General features: G+C 30.8%; 4 protein-coding genes across 8 annotated transcripts; 2 read left to right on the top strand and 2 right to left on the bottom strand.

Annotated features, from left to right (window-relative positions):
- Positions 1–560: 560 nt before the first annotated feature.
- LOC117224715 (upstream stimulatory factor 1) lies at positions 561–3,242 on the bottom strand. The gene is made up of 5 exons (XM_033477822.2): positions 3,095–3,242; positions 2,816–2,886; positions 2,080–2,360; positions 1,827–1,994; positions 561–1,743 (listed from the first exon to the last, which is right to left on the bottom strand). Exons 1-5 carry the CDS (start codon positions 3,133–3,135, stop codon positions 1,522–1,524), a joined length of 783 nt encoding a protein of 260 aa, XP_033333713.1. The 5' UTR covers positions 3,136–3,242; the 3' UTR covers positions 561–1,521.
- Positions 2,983–7,111, top strand: LOC117224714 (ubiquitin domain-containing protein UBFD1). Of its 4 annotated transcripts, none has more exons than XR_013035084.1 (6): positions 2,983–3,114; positions 4,699–5,070; positions 5,142–5,332; positions 5,419–5,607; positions 5,680–5,888; positions 6,369–7,111. XR_013035084.1 is itself a non-coding variant. In XM_076527415.1 (5 exons), the coding sequence occupies exons 1-5, from the start codon at positions 4,191–4,193 to the stop codon at positions 5,788–5,790; spliced, it is 876 nt and encodes a 291-aa protein (XP_076383530.1). In that variant the 5' UTR covers positions 4,051–4,190; the 3' UTR covers positions 5,791–6,234. The 4 variants fall into 4 exon arrangements, 1 of the variants encoding a protein (XP_076383530.1); XR_013035083.1 differs by lacking the exon at positions 2,983–3,114 and adding an exon at positions 4,051–4,203; XR_013035085.1 differs by lacking the exon at positions 2,983–3,114 and adding an exon at positions 4,229–4,493.
- A 465-nt stretch (positions 7,112–7,576) lies between these two features.
- Positions 7,577–10,327, top strand: LOC117224725 (uncharacterized). Its single transcript, XM_033477834.2, has 2 exons — positions 7,577–9,266; positions 9,387–10,327. The coding sequence occupies exons 1-2, from the start codon at positions 8,511–8,513 to the stop codon at positions 9,600–9,602; spliced, it is 972 nt and encodes a 323-aa protein (XP_033333725.1). The 5' UTR covers positions 7,577–8,510; the 3' UTR covers positions 9,603–10,327.
- A 17-nt stretch (positions 10,328–10,344) lies between these two features.
- Positions 10,345–13,972, bottom strand: Wbp2 (WW domain binding protein 2). Of its 2 annotated transcripts, XM_033477837.2 has the most exons (6): positions 13,651–13,972; positions 13,022–13,356; positions 12,791–12,940; positions 12,210–12,398; positions 10,774–10,859; positions 10,345–10,688 (listed from the first exon to the last, which is right to left on the bottom strand). In XM_033477837.2, the coding sequence occupies exons 1-6, from the start codon at positions 13,704–13,706 to the stop codon at positions 10,641–10,643; spliced, it is 864 nt and encodes a 287-aa protein (XP_033333728.1). In that variant the 5' UTR covers positions 13,707–13,972; the 3' UTR covers positions 10,345–10,640. The 2 variants fall into 2 exon arrangements, with proteins under 2 accessions (XP_033333728.1, XP_033333726.1); XM_033477835.2 differs by lacking the exons at positions 10,345–10,688; positions 10,774–10,859 and having other exon boundaries at positions 11,643–12,398; positions 13,651–13,962.
- Between the last annotated feature and the right edge of the window lie 1,018 nt (positions 13,973–14,990).

The raw sequence follows: 14,990 nt of genomic DNA, 5'->3' as shown, positions 1-14,990 counted from the left end.
TATTTGACGCTAATTAGGACTAACTTGTGAAAAGCGTGAAGAGCCGAGAAACTTTTGTATGTATGTAAAATGAGACTAAACGAGACGGTAAGAAGCTATCCATTCATGCGTACGCGAAAGTATATAAAACGTTAACGATGTGCTTAAATATTTTTGTTGTTGCATAGGATGATGGCAGCTTTTTACAGAGAATGTAATTTCAATTAAAGAGTATTAAATATTGTATTATAAATAGCGTATTATGTAAACATATTCAGCGAAGAATACAGACGTTACATAAAAAGTAGATGTTATTTTAAACGTTTAAACGTTGCAATCATGGTCTGAAAGTTTAAGAAATGTGTCAAAATGTTAAACTGTGAAGGTGCAGGATCTTTTGTCGTTAAAGAAAAGAAAATATGAAAAGAAAGATGCATCGCAAACAGTGTTCCAGTAACTTCGACATTTCCATTGTAACATATGTAAAAACAAATAAAGACTATGTATTAAAAATTACAACGAAAAAAAAGACAGTTTTCCTTCAAGATCATAAATATGAGGTAGAAATGATAACAACGAACTTCGTTAAATTTCATTTTAATAATAATATTATTATATAACAATAACTTCGCGATATATACACCAACGATATATTACAAACCTGTGTTTACTTGTCAATTATTCCAATGCCATTATTTTGCGGCATGCAGAATTTCAGATTGAAAAAAATATGTTTATTGCTATATGCATACATCTATGCATATGTACACGTACGTGTAAATATACATATTGAACTATACATACACATCCATAGGTGTACGATTAATCTATGTTACATTCTCAGTCCCTAATTCATTTCTTGAAATGCCTACTCTAAACTCGTGAAAATAGTATTAAAAATAAAAAATATTTAATGTTTTTCATAATTTTTCAGTCGATCTGTATTGTAAATTTATCGTTAATGTTCCAATAAAACTTATATCTGTTTGTTCATTTTGTTTTTAAAAATTAGCTCTGTGTAGTCTAAAATCGCATAAACCAAACACTTCAACTCAATGCTTACATTCACAGCCTTGGCTCGTTTACGTACACGAGGCAATTCAATCTGATGTATTATATGTATGTTCACACACATACAGAAACAAGATTGTTTTAAATAGTTCCTACAAACAATAGTCGTAACTCCCAATATTACTGTCGTTATCTTATAATAAGCAATTGCACTCAAGATACATCAATTCGAAATGTCCAATATTTAATTCCATCATTATGCTTCTTGTAAATTATACTCGATTGATTTTGTCAAATTCATAAGAATAAAAAGGTATGTACATTTTGATACATTATATATGCAGTTACGACTACACCATTATTAGGACCATTTTTATACATTTTGAAGAATATAAATCCAATATGACGAAATTTGTTATGGCTCTCGTGAAAAAAGAAATCATAAGAGTAAATACTTCGTCTGGCCATCAAACCAGCTTATGTACCCTAATATTTACAAAAAGAAGCACTGCATTATATCCTAATAATTTTTTAAGGACTCAAATGAACAACGTCAACGCTAGTTCCTGTGGTGGATGATATCTGAGATCTGAGTTGAAGGTTCTCCCTTTTCAGTTGTGTTACGAGTTGTTTCAAGGCGGTAATTTCTTGTCGCAATTTTTCATTGTCACGGAGACACTGGCCTAATCCTTGATTAGCTGCTCGTAACTCTCCTATGTATTCACAAGCTTTAGCTAGAATTCCACCTTTGCTCTACATAAAAGATTTAATAGAAAATATCTCTATTAGTGTCCATTGTAGTATTTGTGAAATTTTAATAATATTTCATTCATTACCTGAGTTTCATAGTTCGCTTTGCCTTCACCACTGCTACCAGTTCCATTTGCATTTGCAGTAGCATTGCATTCTGGTATAATTTTTCCTAATTTTGCGATCCAATTATTTATTTTATCTCTTCGCCGACGTTCCACTTCGTTATGGGTTGCTCTCCTTCTATCGTCTCTCTGTAACATATGTAAATATATGTAAATTATAATACTTAAATTTTCAAGCCTATTTTTAAAAAACTGAGGAATACAACATCCATACTTTCTTTATTCCAGTTGTACAGTTTCTTGGTGTTTCTATTTGTAAAGTAGTTGTTCTAGGAACCAACGATCTAGAGGTCTGAGCAGTGGTGAATACATCATTGGCATTCCCAATAACATAAAACTGGCCGTTCAGTGGTGATGTTAGGACCTGTACAGTATTATTTCCAGGTTGAGTGACTGGCAAATCTATTTCATTGCCAGCAGCAGTACTATTTAGCTGTACCACTCTATATGCCAAAGCTTCTTGGTAGCGCATTCCATCTTCTCCGACAGTTTCTCCTGTAATGATTTATTCTTGGTATTATGAATGTGGTTATAATCATACAAATAAAATAACTACGTGGAATTAGATTTAAGTTATCTTTATACCGATTTGATATATTGAAACCAGTTTTAAATATGAAATACCTTTTTATACTTTATTTTGGTATTTAATATACTATACATGTGTATTAAATTCTGTATAATAAAAAGAAATGATATTTTAATGTTGAACAGTTTTAAGTATAATAAGTTATAAGTTTATCAAATAATTTTTCTTATCGAAATTTGACAGAAAATTTTCCATGCAAGACATGGAAATTATGAAATGTGATTTAAAATAGTATATTATGTGTAAGACTGATTTTATGTGTATTATTCTGTACTTCTCTAGGAGTAGTATAGTCGGAAATTATTGTATGCTTTTGCAATCAGTGCGAAGTGTGCTCGCTATTAATTCAAGCTATATTTACCTTCGCAGTCGACGATCTCCGCCTCCTCGATAACAATTCCTGTGCCGCCTTCCTCCTTCGCGTTAATAGTGCTGTAAAAGAAGCGTAGAGTCTACGTTGAAGAATGGATATGCAACGTGTCTATAGGATTACGTCTATGCCTATTACTTCCACGACCGTTGTCCTAAGTCTTGTAAGTGCGCACTGTGCACTACGTGATGACCTTGAGGAGACCTCGACCGAAACAGGAGGGATAGGTGTTCGCATTATCAGCCAGTCGATATTTAACATAAACACTACCTGACATCCTGCTGTTCGAGGTGCTGCTCCAATATATCCATTTTTTTTCTACCAAAAACGTTTGAATTTGTCAAAATTCACGTGAGCTGGTCACGGGACACGGCAACGAGGTCATGTGGTGCACAAGATGGCGTTCGCCGATCGTAACGCCACCTTACACTATTTAAGTGAACTAAATTTTGAATTTCACGTCGATACCGATTAATGATATATCCATTTAGACTGAAAATATTTATGAAATAATTATAAAATGCGAATATTTAGAATAATATGAAAGGAATTCGTTTTGCTTTTCGATCGTAGAAATTTGTATTCTTAGAATTTATAAATCAAAATCATTTGTACAGTCCATATATTTTCGATACATAAAGCAAGTAAAAATAACGAATTTACACATTACTATCTCTTTGATAATTGGAAATATTTTTGTATATATCAAATAAATTTTAGATATGATTTCCATTAACAGTACCTTTCTACAAAAAGGAATTGTTTAATATAAATTTTTAATTTTATATTATTTTGGATGTAGCATATTAATCGCAGGAAACATACAATTATTGAGTACATTATAAAATGTAAAGCATAAAATTCGATATCTTAAACAAATATTATAATTCAAAACATTGAATTTTAAAGAACTGATATTGTAACTTATACATTATGTGTATATTTATTTATTATTTATGATCATCTTATCTTGATTGCACTTTCATTTTAATATTTCATGCTACTAGTAAATAAACTGGACAGTAAGTTGTAACGTATACTAAAGTAACCTGTTTACACAACAGGTAGAATCTTTTAAATAATTTGAATGCCACACCGTGTAAGAAAATGAAAAAATTATTGTAACCGTTGAAGCCTTTCTATATTCGTATGAAAAATTTCTTATTGTTTTATCTTGAAAATGAGTAGAAAAAATGGCGTTTAAAATTTGATTTTTGTATCGTGCGAATTTCGAAAATTTCCCCAATTGTTTCTAGAATATATTCGAAAATTTGAAAGTCATTCCCAAGATCGGTGTAAATACGAATGGTAGGAATTGCAAAGCATCCTGCAACAGTTTTGATTGGTCAACGAGATACAGTTCATCATGGAGTACGTCGGTACGTACAATAAATTTTGACGATTTTTCATGTTTTTTCGTAGCAATCGTTAACCAATAAATACTTTTCATTTTTACACGTTATGTTTGTCTTTAATTATTTTCAATATAACAAATATGTACCACCTGAGTTCATCCTGTTGCAGAATGTTGCAAATAGCAATTATGTATCATGAATCAATTTTTAGAAAACAGTCGTTTTCGTAATGAGAACTTTTAACAGAAATATTTATTAATCGCACTAAATATTATATGATGACTATAACCTGCACAATCTTCAATAAATCGCAGGTTTTTTAGAAATTTGTATTCCTTTAGAATATAACCTTGTGTAATCTGTCGAAAATATTTTCTTTATTTTGGTAACATCATCTTGTCTGTTAAATTTTCCGTAACGATACTATTTCTGCTGCAAACTATTTCTGTATTTTCGAATACGATATAGTATATTTGAGATATGTCAATACTAATGATCTAATGAATTATCTTTATTTAGGTGCTGCAAAAAGTGAAAGCAACGACAATTGTTGTAATATAACTCCTTGCTCTGAACTAGTATCGAATACAAATTCTAACGAAACCACGTCCACAGAAATAAAAGACTCAATACCAAAATGTGAAATTCTCGATACACAATTAAAAGATAATAACATGACTGATTTGCAAGATCCGCCCCAAGAGAACATAGACTTTAAAGTGATTTATAATAAACAGCGGATTAATGTGAATTTTCCACTCGATGGAACTGTTGCACAATTGAAAGCATACCTCCAAAACATTATATCTGTGCCACAAGCTATGCAAAAAGTTATGATTAAAGGATTAGCTAAGGACGATCAAACATTAAGAACTCTAGGGGTCACAAAAGGTAACGCATCTTATATGATAACATTTTTAATCATTTCTTCGTGTTATTGCTTACTCTGTTCCATTTTTAAGGTGCCAAGGTCATGGTAGTAGGTTCAAAGTTAGATGATGTTTTGGCTGTGTCAATTCCAACAAAGCAAGATCTCTCAGACGAAGCTGCATCTACAGCAAGCAAAGAACCCTTGTCCCAACAAAAAATGCATAGGAAAGTTTTAGATAAAGGTATTCCAGAAGATGTAATGCCTGGTATATTAGATAGCAAGGTATGATTTTAAAAAGGACTAATATTTTTTGTAAATGATTTGTATATATTTAATTTATTCTCATTGATGAATTTAATCACTATCAGGAACCTCTACCAGAATTTCCGTTGGCTGGCATGTTAAATAAATCTGGTGGTAAAGTTAGACTAACATTTAAATTGGAGCAGGACCAACTATGGATTGGTACAAAAGAAAGAACAGACAAAATACCTATGAACTCTATAAAGGGTGTACATAGTGAACCTATACATGATCACCCACAGTATCACATTATGGTTTGTATTATTACTAAATTATCACTCTTTTCGCTCGTATATTTACATGTGATGGTCTTTTAAAAATTTTAGGCTATTCAACTAGGCACAACGGAAGCTTCAAGGTATTGGATATATTGGGTCCCCGCGCAATACATATCGGCTATAAAAGATGCTATTCTTGGTAAATGGTGCTATTTCTGATCGATCATTGATGGAAATTTCTATCTCTTTGAATGCAAAGTGTAATCAGGTGTAAGCATTGATACAAACACGACTGTGCTAGTCACACATTTTTAACAGTAAGTAGTAACTTATTTTGCGTTGAATTATAACCGATGTCTCTTAGTAAAAGTATTATTTTAAGAAAATCTTTTGGATAAATAATGTCAATAATTTTTGTTAAAAAATGATGACAGTCATTTTATAGAATTTGGTAATAACCGGTTTTAGCAAAACACACTCTCTCTCTGAATATTATAGTATTTATAAGATATTGTGACTTTTGGAGTGTAGACAAATTTTGATACATTGAGATAATATTGTAATTGTAATATTAGTTTTCTTTGGATTATATTGTGTGTAAGATTTGTAAATATAATAAGTTTTTTAACTCTTGAGAAAAAAATACATTTATGTTGAAGAATACATTCATTGCTTTATGGTCAACGTTATTGTTTGAACAAACAGATTTAAAAGTTTTAAAAATTTAACCTTTATTTAAGTAGAAGCGTATGAACCATCGAAATAAAAGTGAAATTTTTGTAAAATTACATTTATAGGAGGATGCGAAGAAAGAAGTTATGATGTTGCATTTACAATCTTTTGAAGTTCGTCGAGAAATAAATACAACTTTTTACCGCATTTAATAATATTGATAAGTAAATTGTAAAGTTCGGATACTTTTAACAAACATTTAAAATTTTATTGCGGCATTTATAGAATGTTTTTATCCAATACAACTGTCAGAAATGTTGTGCTTTAACGAAAATTTTATTTTGCTCAAATAAAAAGGAAAGATTTTATGAATACAGATAGAACCGCGTCACTACCAAGATATATAGTCCGCATTTTTCACGAACAGAACAAATCTAAAATATGTTAGTATTATCCGCTATTAAAACAACGAAACTTGTTGCGAAATTAGATACATTTTACATTGGTCTTTCGGTTCCCGACACTGGCCTAGGTAAATTACCTGTTCAGAGACATTTCGGAATTTTATCGTTGAAATTTAAGTGGACTGTATCTCGTCGAACATAAGCGAATCGCATATTGCATAACTTAGTATTATAATTGCTGTAAATTAGGTTTTATACAATATAATGTGTATATCTTTAAAAAAAGAAAAAAAAAGAAGAAACGGAATTACAAGAAACGAAAAATCAAATTTATTTACCAGAATATGTCTACATAAATTTCATAATCGCAGTTTGCACATTGAAACATCTACTTCAGTGTCCGTTTAAACAAAACTTGTACATCATGTTGGGCAATTTGATAAAATAAATAATTTTAAAGATTCTTCATTCGCGTTTATTTAATTTTTTATTATTAATAAATAATACGATAAATTTCTTGATAAAACAAAGTAAAACTACCAGAGTCTTTCAGCACTAAATAAATATATGCTAAATAATTTTATTCTTATTTTTAATAAATCGAACACGTTTTGATTAAACATTTTTTTAAATATTAATTCCATGAAATCTATTCTTAAAAACCTTATCCGGATCATTTAAATGTATTATGCTTGCCTTATAAGTTTATTTTTAATGTGTATAGAACTTGTCCAAATTTGAATACCTCAAGATGTCTTGAAAATGTTTTTTATTTCTTAGTTTTATTATAATGTTATATATAATATAATATATAATTACTATTATATGATATAATAATAATAGTAATAATATAGTATATATATAATAATATATATAATTAATAATATATAGTTATATATAATATTATATATAACTAATGTTATCTAATTATTATAACGGTACCCCCTCCTCTACATATAAAATAGTTTCCAAAGGACTGTCTAGTTTTGAATTTGGTTGGAGCTGCCTGCAGGATACTTGAATTCTGGAATTCCTGTGTATATATTAGCTTACATTCATCTTCATCTGACACGTGAACAGGAAATTTCCTATTAAGGTATTCAATTAGTTGAATTGAGCGAGCAGACCTTCAGCTTTCATTCGTTCGCTCGTTTCACGTAAGTCGTCGTAAGAAGATGCGAAAGTTGTTAGGAGAAGAAACAAGAGTCTGCACCAATCAGGGAATGATAGTATCTGTTCCGCAATCAATGCAAACCTTCACATTTTGACGAAACAGAAGTGGTTCAAGGCTTAATCACGGCGCATGCGTGCGCACGATGTGTGTGTAAAAGTGACAGTAAAATTCGTATTGTAACAAGCTTGTTGGATGTTGTATCCAAGATATCATTACCGATACTATTTGGATCAACATATTTTCATCTGCATATGTATTTTATTCTCACATTTGGAACATATAATGGAGGATTATATTATATTGTCAGACTAATTCATTGACATGAATATGTATGCAGTGTACACGTAATAAACAACATCAAAATAACATGAACAATATCTATTATAATTGAACTACATGATACAAATTTGAAGTGCGATTGTAAGTTCACGTGTATTTACAGTCGAAGAAAAGACAAAAAAGAGAAATTTGAATCGACATATGATTTATAAATTTTATTACATACTTATGGATGATGACAAGAGTATTACTATTAAATTCAAATGAGACTACTACATTGTCACAGTAGTAGGAGGATGAATGAACAGGTAGCATGAAGAAACTGATAGTGAAATTTATTTAGAAGAGACTTTACACTGAATCTCCAATGGTTAAAAGAGAATTTTTAATATTTACCTTCGTCGGTAGTAATGGATGAAAGTGATAACGCTTTAGAAAATGTACAAGAAGCATTTTTAGTTTTAACAGAGAGCTTTCTGAAGCAAGGTGCTTCATTGTCAGAATTGAAATCTGTCAGTGTAAGAAATCATGCAAGGCACAAAAGAAGTTCTGTCTTCCATTATCTGTGTTCGAAGAAAGCTTTCCTTGTCTTATTTGCGCCAATATTTTGTACTATATTTTTAAAATATTTATATATCGATATTGTTAAAAGTGTGAGAGGAACTAGATGCTTAGTACCAAATAATTATCTTATATGGGAATTTACGAGGCCGATATCGAATTGCGATTATTGTAAAGATGTTACAACAGCTTTAATTTTACCAAATCTGACTAGAGAGGAATTTAAACAATACGCGTATTCCTCTCGACCGATGGTGATAAAAAATGCTGCAAGTAATTGGCCCGCTTCGAAAGTATTTAGCTGGAAATTCTTTAAAAATTTATATGAAAATATAGAGGGTGCTTATGATTCAGTGGAAGAATGCCAGTTCTTACATTTTAAAAGTAATTTCACTAGTTTAAGAGATGTCTTTGCCATGAGCGAGGATAGAGCCCTGCAACGCAGTGGACAAGCACCTTGGTATGTTGGTTGGAAAAATTGTCATCTACAAATTTTGGATACAATGAAACAGTTTTACAATCTACCTCATTTTTTGCCAGAGGATGCGGAGGTTCCATATACCAATTATGTTTTTTTGGGATACGAGGAAGGTGCCATTATGCATGTACGTGCAATAATAATAAATTGGATGTGAATAAATGTTATACTTCAAAATGGGAATCTAAACTATTTAAAAAAAAAATTAGAAAATTATCAATTGACTTTTTATTGCTTTTTTTCACAGCTGGACTACATTTCTCGTCTAATGTGGCAAGGACAAATCTTGGGTAATAAAAGATGGACTGTGGCTCCAACTCCAGAATGTGATAGTATTTGCAGACGTTTTAACTTTACTGTTTATGCTGGGGACATTATCCTTTTAGATACAAGAATTTGGTATCACAGCACTTATGTCATAGATGGAAAATTCAGTTTAACAGTCACCTCTGAATATGGATAGATGGTTCTTCCAGTATTTGTAAAAAAGAATCTTCCAATAATTTTGGAAACTATATAGATACAGCATTCTATGTGTATTTAAAGGTTTTTTAATTGTGGAATTAAAAAATCCAAACGTTTTAGTGAACTGTTGAATGAAGATTTGTATATCTCTAAAAAAAATTCAATATTGATGCAAATGCTGTTAACGACCAGCATTTAAGTGTTAAATTAGTTTTGTAAAACATTCTTGTCCAACTAAATATTTATAGGTGCCATTTTGTAAATGGAAGTTATATAATTACTAAGATATAGAGTACTGCATTTTGGAACGTTTTACACTGCCAATATATTTGAATTGTTATGAATGATTAAAATTTATTACATGTACCGTTTTTGCCATAGTTGGAAGCTAGTCGAAATAAGGTTCTTTGAGCAGCTGTGTAACTATCTGTAATTTAATACAGTTGGTAATTAAACAATTAAAAATTATTTTTATATAGATACATTTAAATTTTTATACATGCGTTTAAAATATACATATTACAGTTTTCATGGGATTGGAATCCAATGTTTTACTTTCAATAAAAAAAGACGCGTAGGTTTAAATATGTTTTTATAATTGAAATTTTGTATAGATTTTACTTGAATGCCGATTGTTTTATATTGTACTCAATTGTATTCTTACATATGTACAAATCTTGTGTACCTTTAATAGTTTATAATAAAATGTACGAATACAGGTAACACATTTCTTTTCCATATTCATATGCAATAACTTTTATTTAATATATTCATTTAATTGCGCAAAATACAATAGAATTTCTTATAGAATATTTATACAACCTACACAATAAGTACAATAAAGTGTATATATTCAAAATCGTGAATAATATCGGAAAGATAGGAATATTGTATATTGAAATGCGCACACCAAAACGACATTATAGCAAAACCTAAAGTGGAATGCATATATTTGTTACTATCCAGTATATTACACGTATAATACTATTCAAACAACAACAGTGTGATATCACATCACTGTTTTGTGAATGCAGTTTTACTGATCCTTCTTTTCCGCTGCCTGTTGGAAACTCGGTGGACTTTCCTAAGACAAAGAATTAATTGATTAATTAATTATATAAATTCATATTTTGATATATATATATTATCAAATACATATTTGTACTTACATAGTATGCAGGTGGTGGAACATAGGCACACTGAGGCCTGCTGGGATCATAATATGCACTTTGAGCAGCTTCTGCTGCTTTTGCATCTGAAAAGTAAAAAAATATGAAACAAAACAACACGACACTGAACAATCTATTTATTGTGAAAATATATTCAAATTTTTAATGAATTACATACACGTATATATGTTTAATGCAGTAAATTTAAAATGTTCTGGCATTTTGTGCTTAGTTTTTAAGCCAATTAATTGTCCTAAGAATCTTGAATATGATTCTCTTTATTTAATTATAACTTATGTTATTACGACGCCAAATAATTGTTCCATAAGGTGGTATAATAAGACGAATTATGTTCAATATAACGTTGGAAATACTCTATCTAGAAAATTTAACAAAATCATATACACGTTCATTTTTTATTACTTTTAATAATACACAATTCTTTGTTATAGCATACTTCGATTAAGTTATTCATCGATTACACTTAATGTATATGTAATCGTTTTTGCCCTACTTTGTTGAAAAATATGAACAGTTAATAGTTTTACACACTTTTTCTAACTTAAATAAATCGATTAATGGATAAAAACCTAATTAAGAACACGTAATAACACGTCACGTTCCTTTGAACTATCTCTGACAACTATGAGATAATAACTGAGCATAGTGAAAGTCAACCTTACTTCAGGTCAACCAAACCTGTTGTGCAACATTATTGCATAATATTTAAAACCTTCAGACTTAATAGGTGAAATGTGAAATAGAAAATTTCATGGCATCATTATTAAGTTGTCTTTACGGAAACGATTATTATTATTTTTGTAAAAGTATAATGTTCTTAATTGGTGGGTTTAAATAAAAACAGCAAGTTATATTTGTCTAAATTTTAATAACATAGTAACTTTGATGTATTATAATAATTATTATAAAGCTATAGTATTATTGAAACAACAAAAGTGTAATACTCTAAAGTAATAGTTAACAATATTGTTCTTCATAAATACATTTCTTAAAAAAAATATTGGAAAGTTAGTATTTATTGTATGTATTGTGTATGTTACATTATTGTGTGCTTTCTGTATATGTTGCATGAAATATAGTAGTACATATATACTTGCATCTTTTGTTTAAAAAAAAAAATATCTGTTTATGTTTCAAATATGGTGAACAAAAAAATGTATACTATATTTCATCTTTATGATATCATATGTCTAACTTCAAGAATTATTGTTTAAACTTTAATTACTTTAAAAAGCAAGAAATTTCACATGTATTATTATTATACAATTAATAAGGCGGTGGGTATTGGTTGTAAGGATTATGTTGTGGATTATATTGAGATTGTGGGTAATTATTGCTTGGAGGATATGCAGAATATGGTGGTGGATTTTGTGCATAACCACTATAAGGTGGCTGCTGGTAATTTGGATACCCACCTGCTTGGGACATTGGTTGACTATTATAATTTGGATTTGCCCATCCTGGCGCACCATTCTGTTGAGGTGGGGCCCATCCAGTTTGTTGTCCAGTAGCACCCCATGCACCTTGTTGGGGTGCACTGCTTGCATAAGGTGAATTTATACCAGGGTACGGAGGTGGCATGTCCGTCATATATACACCATTTGCTACATACATATATGAAACATTTTTAACAATCATATCAACGGTAAATAATTAATAAATTAACTAATTTTATGCAGACTATCAATTAACATTTTGACTACCACATCATTGTTAGAAGAATAACACGATCTGTAGTCAACAACTAAAAAGCTAGAAAATAAACACAATATTGGAAAGACAAACAGTGAAATCAACACTTAAGACAGAGATCAGAGAACTTGTTATTATTTTCTGGTCTTAGCAACAAAAATGAAATTTCACTATAGGATTGTGATTTTAATTTTCATGAACTACAGTTTTGCCCAGTAAATATTGTCATGTGTTAATATGGCAGGCAAATTGTTATTAAATGAAATAAAACAAATTATTAGAAGTTATAAGATAAACATTTAACCTGGTGGCATATCTGGGAATACATTGGTAGGTGGTACCCAACCATAGTATCCAGTGGGTGCTTGATAAGCTGGCGGCGGAGCAGCATACCAATCTGATGTTGGCGGTTGATATGGTGGTGGAGCATTGGCTGCAGGGTCATTGCGTTGAGCTATAAATAAATATAATAATCATTATTAATGTGTTTGATAAACAAACAGGAATAGATTCCAAATATACTTAGTAATCTTACCCATCGCTGCTGCTCTCAACATTGCCTGTCCAAATTCTATAGCACCGCCGCTTTTGAAGTATAACTTGAATTTACATTCTCCGATCCAATTGCCGTTTGGTTGGGCACGACATTTGCCTTTAATATAATTAGATCCAAACATCGGTTGTTCCACTTCGACTTCGTTTAACGTTATAAATGGAAAGCTAAATGACTGCATTTTCTCTCTGTGATCCTTAGCATTAAAGATCATTCTATGTGTAGTTAGGTATAATCGTCCTCGCTTATTTCCAAGGAACTCAGGTTGCTCTTGTCCGTGGAACTCCATGGTGACATTATCGCAGAATAATAATATGCTGAAGAAATGAAACTTTCTCTTGTTAAAATTGTTTTATCAATCGCATCGCATTAAGACAATTTAAACTACAATAATTTGTAAGTGAACGTTTAAATTATTCAAGAAATGGTAGTAATGGTGGTAATCGTCCGTAGGTGGTGGCATCGTCAATGAAGGAAAAATTATTGACATAATAAGGAAATCCTCTTTAGAAGGCCACAACGTTGAACTACGTTGTAGAAATGTCACGAACGACAATGTGCAAAATATTGTTAACGATTGTTGAAAAGATATAATAAACTTCTTGACTTACTATTCGCCGGCATGTATAAGAACGCCGCCATTTGCGTGCGCCGTATTTAGTGACATATTCTTCAACTTTTACTTGAAATACCGCTGAAATTGTAACTGTTCGCCTTCTTCATCAGCTGATTCATAAGTGATAAGTATGACGCACTGCGCAAGCGTATCTTGTCACAATCACAACATAGTATAGCGAATGACACGGTACAGTAAAGTATACCGAGTGTTCCACAAAAAAATGTTCTAGATAAACACTTACTAATTATACTTAATTGTAAGCACTGAACACTCTATTTACATCGTATTCAACAAATACGTATCATAGTTCGATCTTAAAACAAATATGACTTGGAAAGCTTTTAATCTGCTTCTAATATCAGATAGAATACGAGACTGTTCACAACTGGGTTTTTGGTGTGCCCAGTATAGTGCTGCCATCAAGTCAACGTGGAACCACAAACGAGATATCAGAGTGGAGCACAAAACCAAGCCTCGCATGGAGGTTTCGTGTCACACGTTCTGAAATACCGACATCGTTCAAAATTGGTACATACGTATAGCTTTCTTGCCCCCTCTACCTAAACGGTTGTCGACTCTGAAAATACAATGTTACCGCGGGAGCTCGAGACTTTCCAACTCGTTGAATCTTCGGAGCAGCGTTTGAAACTGAAAGTTCAAACCATGCAACAAATTATATTTTTTAACGTGATATCGTTATTTTATATTATATATATATATAATTATTCTCAACGAAACTGTACTAATAAATAGGGAAACGTAAAAAATTATATCATTTATATTTTATCTTACAAAATAACTATTTCCATCAATTATAAACTAGTTGATGCTTCCTACAGATCGACATTACTGTAATTGTAAAAAATTTACATTTGCGCCCTTAGTATAAAATGAGATCGTAGTTCCTTAACAGAAACGAAGAGTTCTTCAGAATCTAGAAGTACAGCTCTTTTTATTGTACGAATACATACATATGAGCCGTTTATTTTGAAAGTGGCATAAGTCACTTTACCGTAATGAAAAGTGGTGATTTTTTAATGTTTATACAAAATTATTTATACTGAGAAAAATATCAGTATCCTGAGATAACAAATACAAGTAAATCTTCTCGAAAGTTAGCATCCATATTTTTGAACGTGTTAAAACGCAAATAATATATAAATATATAATATAATATAAATATAAATATATAATATATAAATATATCGACTTAAAAACAAAGTGACTTATGCCACTTTCAAAATAAACGGCTCATATGTAGATCTATCATTTCATCACTCATGGAAATCAGGGGATGAGCGCATCCGAACCACCCCTAAGTTGTACGCGCTG

Source organism: Megalopta genalis, unplaced genomic scaffold (assembly GCF_051020955.1).
Source record: "Megalopta genalis isolate 19385.01 unplaced genomic scaffold, iyMegGena1_principal scaffold0020, whole genome shotgun sequence".
Classification (NCBI taxonomy): domain Eukaryota; kingdom Metazoa; phylum Arthropoda; class Insecta; order Hymenoptera; family Halictidae; genus Megalopta; species Megalopta genalis.
Note: the sequence above shows the minus strand (reverse complement) of the source record. Positions and strands in the feature narration are given on the sequence as shown.